This window comes from Cupressus sempervirens, chromosome 9, assembly GCF_028749045.1.
Source record: "Cupressus sempervirens isolate cs-2001-9-10 chromosome 9, ASM2874904v1, whole genome shotgun sequence".
Lineage (NCBI taxonomy): Eukaryota > Viridiplantae > Streptophyta > Pinopsida > Cupressales > Cupressaceae > Cupressus > Cupressus sempervirens.
In genome coordinates, this window is record NC_143126.1 from 298,426,724 (window position 1) to 298,434,600 (window position 7,877).

The 7,877-nt window shown below is 35.9% G+C and overlaps 1 protein-coding gene across 2 annotated transcripts in view; it reads left to right on the top strand.

Annotated features, from left to right (window-relative positions):
- Window positions 1–7,649, top strand: part of LOC149538584 (tail fiber) — a 58,285-nt gene extending 50,636 nt beyond the window's left edge. The window contains exons 2-3 of one of the 2 annotated variants that reach the window (XM_089799891.1): window positions 5,559–6,880; window positions 7,168–7,649. In XM_089799891.1, the coding sequence (XP_089656017.1) occupies window positions 6,575–6,880; window positions 7,168–7,458 (597 nt within the window). In that variant the 5' untranslated portion in view covers window positions 5,559–6,574 and the 3' untranslated portion in view covers window positions 7,459–7,649. The remainder of the gene's footprint in view (window positions 1–5,558; window positions 6,881–7,167) is intronic. The other variant, XM_089799890.1, reaches the window with a different exon arrangement.
- Window positions 7,650–7,877: the final 228 nt, after the last annotated feature.

Consider the following 7,877-nt stretch of genomic DNA (forward strand, 5'->3'; position numbering starts at 1 on the left):
GATAATGTTTATAGTGCCATCACAAGGCGACTACGAACACTTGTGGACTACGTAAGTGACAACATCTATTGAAATCAACCACAAAATTTTGTAGTTCCTCTGGAAATTAGTTGAATTTTGGAATAGTTGTCGAGACAACCTGAGGTCCCACACGTACTAACAAAGAATAGATAATAGTATGGATGTTGGCCTTTGATTTGTCATAGTTCACTCCATGCAAACCATTGATGAAAAAGGTCTTCTTCATGATATCATTGACCTTGCAGTAGGATCAACCATAGCTATGTAATAACATTATCATTGATCCAAATAGTTATGTACAAAGGAGTATACTCTCCATGGAACGACAAATCTTTAGGTGTGAAGGTTCATTTAGGAATTTTAACCTTTTGACTTTGAGGGGATATTGGAGTAATTATCACCATGTTCACATACTCAGATTTACTAGGTGAAGGGGGAGAAGTGGTAAGGAAATTTGAAGAATATGATGGAAAAGGATATAAATCTATTGTTGGCTGTTGCTTTTAGCAATAGATTTATATGAATTCTGTGTCAAATCACCAATTCAGATTGTACCACCATGTATGGAATCTTGGATCACATCTTTCATGCACATAGTGCTTGGTGTCTACCTAGGCACTTGATGATATTGATAGAATTTAGAAGTATCACATCAACTGCCATATGACTTTGTATCAGGAAGTGTTCTAATTTCCAAGAGGCTGACCAAATCGTTCTTGAATAGATTTTGGAATGCACTAAAGTAAGAATCAAATAACTTCATAGAGATCCAATTTTGTTGACATCCCTGTGTGCCTTTCTGAGTTGCCCGAGGAATTGTAACTACATTTGTCACTAAATTATTTCTTGATCCCTTAGAGGAAGATACAATTTCATGCCTTTCTGATTTGCGCAAGGAATTGTAACTACATTGTCACTAAATTATTTCTTGATCCCTTAGAAGAAGATACAATTTCATGATTATGAGGAGACGAGGATGAGGCAAAAGCCTTGTACTGCGCTAGAGTTTGTTGATATTCCCACAACGCAGAACACACATGTGAATAAGGATATTTCATCAAAGAAACTCATTCCCTTAATGTAGTTGTAGATTTCCCACGAACAGCCTCTAGATGTCATTACCAAGCAAGGCTTAGGGGATTTACAAAGATACAAATTGATAACTAGAGATGAAATTAGATAAACTTTTCTTTAGGTTGCTTCTTGCACTGGCCAAGATTAGTAATAGTGACTGACCTGAAACGGCTGCAAGAACTGATGCCAAAGTTGTTCAAAAGAGAATATAGAGCTATCACGTAATACGAATGAGTAGAACTAGTCCTTCATGGCCTCCTTAAGGGAACATGGAAATAACTTTGTCAAGAAATGATCTTGATGCAAGAAATCATTGCAAAATGTAGTGAAAGAATAAGTATGCGCATAAGGATCTCCCTTACCATTTTATTTTTTGACCTATGGAATCTCCATCCCTTGGGTCATAGCTGCATTTAGGATAGTTAAAAGAAAAAGGGCTTTGGCGATAATAAGATGTCAATGTGGATTTCTTGGCAGCATTGATTAAGTTGGCAAGGTGGGATTGCATTCGGCCCATGTTTTGCAACAGAATATTCAACATGGGATCAAATGGAAGGAGAAATGGAGGCAGATTAGCCATTATGACAGAAACCTAAGCTATGGAAACATTAGCTATGGAAGTGGGATTGATTAAAGAAGTGATGGAATACCCAAAGGATTCTGGGACACATTAATACCAGGGATAACTGTATTCACAGACACAATGTTTGTATCATCACCTGACAATACTAAAGTTATGATAGGATTTAACTCCACCATTTGTATAAATACAAGCATTGGACTAGTCTTGGGTGCCAGTGAGGTCTAGTGAGCATCACGAGGTTGAGACAAAACAAATGCATAGACACATATGTCTCAACTATGTTGGTTAATACACAAAGCAACTCGAGGCCCTTGCAATCTCAGATAAGAAAGTCTCTTCAATAACTAAAAATAGGGGCCACTCGAGTGAAAAAAGATTTTAAGGTTCCTCAGGTTCTCCACATGGGACTGCATCTTCTCAAAGGGGACTGTTAGTGCAGCCACACGATCCATAGGAGGAGACCTAGGAGAAGTATTCGTCTGAAAATTTGGTTGAGGGTTTGAATTTGAAGAGTTTGTGAAAGCAGGACAGAATTAGGGAGAGTGAAGATCTCGAGAAAATATCGGTTGAGGTGTAGTAGGAATAAATCTAGTTTTAGGTATGTTTAGGATTCTCAAGATTCTTTTATGTTCTGAAAAGCTGTAGACTGGGTTGTGAAGCACGCAGAAGTCTATCACAATGCACAATCTTACAGACCTTGGAGAGTGAGGAGGATTAGAGAAAAAAAATCTTGTTTTTGTTTTAAAAGACAATTTTTTTGCAAATTTCTTTCGGTAAAGGAGTTGTCAAGCTCACCAAAATGTATAGTATGAAAATTGAACTGCTATGAAGGATAATTAAATCCTTTGAGAGCTTAAATTCCAACCCTCCACTTAGATAAGCCCAGAGATAACTGTGTCCTTTAGGTTTAACTTCCAATCGACTAGGTATGTGTTTTTCAGCATATAGGATCTATCTAATTCGTCAAGACTTCAGAAAACACAGATATTTTCTCTGTGTAGGACGTTTGTGCAGTGTGCAGATGACAAACACATTGCGTTAGAAATCTGTACTGATAGAAAACATAGATTTGCCGTAGAAAATGCAGAATGTTTTGTTCAAGGTTTCAATGTTTGGAGAACTATGAAATATGATTAAACAACAAACAAAAATAACTGAATTGAAAGCTTGTAAATCAAAGTAAATTACTGAAATGATAAAGAATGGTTATTAGAGATTACCAGTGATATCAAATGAGCTCACAGATCTCCAGATAGTACATTGCATTAGAAATCTGTACTGATAGAAAACATAGATTTGCCGTAGAAAATGCAGAATGTTTTGTTCAAGGTTTCAATGTTTGGAGAACTATGAAATATGATTAAACAATGAACAAAAATAACTGAAATGAAAGCTTGTAAATCAAAGTAAATTACTGAAATGATAAAGAATGGTTATTAGAGATTACCAGTGATATCGAATGAGCTCACAGATCTCCAGATAGTTCCTTTGCCAACACTTTTGCACAATTTTTTTTCAAAGAAATATGTTGGGCACTGTATAGAGGTTTGCCTCAGTCAAACCCCTGCTTTTGTGTTCCCATGTCCATAGACAACCTAGACAAATATATTGATAACAGATATAAAAATAAAGTAAACAACATACTATCAAATAACAATACAATATGCTCAATAAACATTAAAGATTTTTCACTCCTCAAGCACAAAACCTTAGCAGATGCAAAGTGCAACAAAGAAGCTACAAGAATATCTAAATTGACAGTGACCTCTTCATATGATGATAACAATGATTTAGGATATCACTGTTTTAAATAAAATGATGGATAATAGAGTATGCATAAAATGTTGTTCAAGAATGGTAGTATGCAAGAAATGAGTTTGAATCTTGGAGTTGGAGGAAAAAGGAAGTTGTTTTAATCAAAGTTATTAACGTTGGACGATTCCGGACATCATTATAGGTATTAGAATAATAATGTAATGTTTTTAATGGTCATCTTTAGTGAGTTTAGTTTTATTTGTTAGTTTTCTTTTTTCCTATTAAGGTAGCGGTTGTTCTTTTAAAAACATCATCTTGTGCTTTTCTATTTTAAGGAAGATTTTGTCTCCATTCTTTAATACAAAACTTAAGATGGTATCAAAGTGGGAGCTGGTCTGGGCTTGACTCCCGCATGGGAGGGCTCAGGATTTTGGGAGGGCCTTTTTCTGTGAATTTGGGGGTTTCTTTTCGAGAAATGATTGCATTTTTCAAAGGTTTTTTCCTCAGTGAAAGCGCGGTGGTTTGTGTCTTGTGTTTTTTCTTGTCTGTACTTGTGTGATCCATTTTGGCAATGTTCTTTCATCCACATGACATGAGTCTCAAACATGATTCTCTGCCATCTGCATGTCTTAGCTTTGTGTCATCTTTCGTGTTCAGGTGTGTTTTATCTGATTGTGTGATGCTCGTGTTTTCTTCTGCCATCTCTGCTTGCATGTTTTCTGGTTTTTGAGATCGTTTGAGCTGTGTTTCTCTCCCACCACCATTTGCTTTCTGGTGTGCATGACAAGTCTCTTTAAATCATGACCTCAGACTAGCGGATTGTGTTGATTTTCTGCAGTTCTTTTGCTCATGATTGAGTTGTTGGTTTCGAGGGCCTTTGGTGATTTTCTTCCACTTTTGTTTCTGGGTTTCTGCCCTTTCTCTAGATTGGGTAGGGTTTCCTGTTCCACTTTGTAGATTGGACATTTTTCTGCAACGTTCAAATTAGCTAGGGTTTTGTACTTTATTTAACCAAAAAAAAAATGGTGGTGGTTTTTCTAATTTTCTGCTATGAAAATAAGTGATGGTTTCTATAACCCTTTCCCATAAAAACATTATTGGGAGGGTTTATAATTTTGTCCCATAAAAAACTATTTTTGGTTTCCTACTTTCTGTCCTTCAAAAATTAGTGAATGGGCTTTTACTTTTTAGTAATTTTTTCTGAACTTGTTTTTTTTTGGGTAAAATCAGTGTTACCTAGGGATGCGTCCCTGGTATATTTTCAGCTGTTCCCGTCCCGGAAACATCTTGGAGACTTGGGGACACCTAGGGGACTTTGACTTTGACTTCTACAACAAATTAGACTTTTGACTCTCAAAGCAACCCAAATTTGGCATATGAACTCCCGCTGATTCTTATATTTTAAGGTTCTATTATGTATAAGTACATGCTTTATCCATGTTTTTATATAAGTATTTTAAATATCTCTATATATTTTAATTTTCCCTATTGTTATATAGCTGTCCCATTTGCCCTCCCCCCACATCCCCACAATCAGCAAAAAAGATTGCCATCTCGGAAACCTGTCTTACAGTTCCCTGTTGTCCCCATCCCGGAAACTCGGGGGAACATAGGTTTTAATAATTTTCCCTCAAACATTAATTTGTGGGTTTCATAATGTTTTCCTTAAAAAATTTGTGAGGTTTATAAGTTTTTGCCATTATAAATTATTTTGGGTTTTGTGCAATTTCTTAGTTAAAGTGTTTTGTAAAATGGTTTTATTGTTTTTCTCATAAATGAAGTTTGGTATTCTAATCCCTCTCTGGGATTGTGTTGGGTTTTGATCGATTTTAATCCTCAAAGATTGTGTCTAATTTTGATCAATTTTACTCAGAAGTTGTGTCATGGCTGGTATTGCTGGTCTCAGGGTTTTTTGATTTTTTCCAAAAAGTTATTGGAGGGATTTGCAAATTTTTTCCATAAAAATTGTGGATTTTTTACAGCTGTTTTGGATCGGATCTAGAGTTACTAAGGCAATGTTGACTGGGTACTAGTTTGAGTTTAATATTTTTTCTCAAATTCATGGTTTTAGTTTCATATTGGTGATCTAACTACATGTAGTGATACTTTTGTTTCTCAACAACAGGTTGGATGGTTTGTGGTTATCCTGGTTATTTCCAAAAGTTTATCAGATTAAAGTAGTGTCTCAACACCAGGCTCCTGTTGTAGAGTGTTCCAATGTGAAAGGAGCAGCCTTCTATGCATTCATGATCAAAGGACCTGCAGATTGTCTTCTGTAGGGTATTTAGTACAATGGCCATTAGGGGAGGGTATTAAAATAATAATTAAACAACTCTAATGGTCATCTTTGGTGAGTTTTGTTTTATTAGTTAGTTTCTGGTTTTGTATTTATCTAACAATTGTTTCATTCAGAAACACCATTTTGTACTTTTCGATTTAAGGAGACCTGGTCTCCATTTTTTAATATCAAACTATAAAGTTTTATAACATTAGGCTGACAAAGGCATTACACTAAGAAGATGCAGCAAGTGTAGCATTCCATTGGCTGCACAGTCGCACGTTTTTCACAGGATGCTAGTTCATTGCAGACATTTGCACAGGGCGGATTCTTCTAGGTGAAAACTGGACTTCACAGTCAAGAATTCAGGCATGTGGGGTAATAGGGGATGCTTTGGATCAGGATTCAGGATAAAGAGCACAATTGTCTTATAACTAAAGGGAAGGCATGTGTGATGTGAAATTACAAAGGATACAATCTACGACATTACATTTTTCTTAAAATTGTCTTCCAAAGATTCTCTATACTGAAGTGTTAGAAAATGTATCTGATCCAATTAATAGGAATTAGGCATAGCTGTACATACATAAGGCAACTTATGATTCATCTCAGAAACTAATAGGAACTCCTTCCACCTATTGCAACAGTTATTCCTGAGGTTTTCTTTTGAACAGCAAAAGATGTAGATATGTGGTAACCATTGATGAATATTAAATTATTAATTCATAGCCAAGGAATACAAACCTGCTTCTTGTTTATCTTGCAATAATCTATATTCCATTATCTTCTTACTAAAGTATATCTGCCTTGACTTTTTAAAACTAAAATTACATTAAAAATTAGGTTAGGTTGAATGCACTTGAATGTTCAATAAGATATGGTATCACTTCATTCTCATGAAGTTTTATCCACTGACTATGCTCTGTATTGCTTACAGGGTTCCATGTAGGTCTGGAATGTGCTCAACCCCATTGGAAGTAACAGCTTCTCAACTAATAGCCAGCGACATTTTTCCTCTGTTCGCGGTGAAAGCTATTCTGTATCCTGGTGCATTTGTGCATGGCCTTGCGGTTAACTTATCTTTACCTAGATGGGAAGGCCTGTTAGGACAGTACAATTTGACTAGTACCCAGTCAACATCTACAGAAATTGATCTTCAGCGCCTTGAGGTAAACTTTTCTCAGTTCCTATTGGATGTCTTTCACTCAAGTGAGCTGCTTGACGACTTTTAAATTGCTGTGATGACTGGCTTTTCAATAATAGTTTGTAAAGATGCGGCCTCTGCTGATTGCTTTTTCTGGCCTAACTATTCTATGTTATGCTTTTTGTATAATAGTTTCATTGTCTGATTGTGTATTTCACTCTTTTATGAATAATCATTTCATTGTTTTGGGTGCGTATTTCACTCATTTTTAATTTTGCCTTTTACTAAATCAAGCTGTCATGATTTTTTCAGGTGTTAGCAGGTAGCTACTTTGCAGTCGCAGGTGCTTGTGTAGGTCTCTTGAAGCAAGGGCGGATGAGCATGTTTGGTTCTCTCCTTATAGTTTGGGGTCTCGTGAAAGAGAGTTTACTTGGAAAACCTGCTAATACCGATCCGGCAAAAGCTGCATATCCTTACCCCACAATGCTTATTGCCTTATTGTGTTCTTTGTTTGCTGTTAAATATGACATGAACAAAGTAAAATCAATTGCCAAGCCCCTTGCCAAACCTTTGAAGAGCTCTTCAAAGGCTAAACTTAAATGAGACCTGTAAGCTGTTTATGCCTCTTTTAGGCAGGGCCAAAACTCTGATGATACACATCTTCAAATTGGGGATCTTGTTTTGGTCAAAGAATTTATTTTAGTTTATTCTTGCTTTTATACTTTTCTAAAATTAATTCTCTTGTTTAGGGACACTTTTTGGAATATGTGATTTCATTTTGTTGGTTTCTCAAACATCTTCCTTGGGTATGCGGTTTGTGATAGGAAATGCATCACGATGACATTTGCTTCTAGAAATGTTAGTGTAATTATCGAGTATGATAAGGTTCTGAATGCAAGACTGATAAATATACGTACGTTTTATACTCTTATATAATTTTTCTATAATTCAAACTTGAAATTGATATGCAGTATCAGGGATGAAAGTAACGAGACCCAAAATTCTAACATGCAATTCCACAC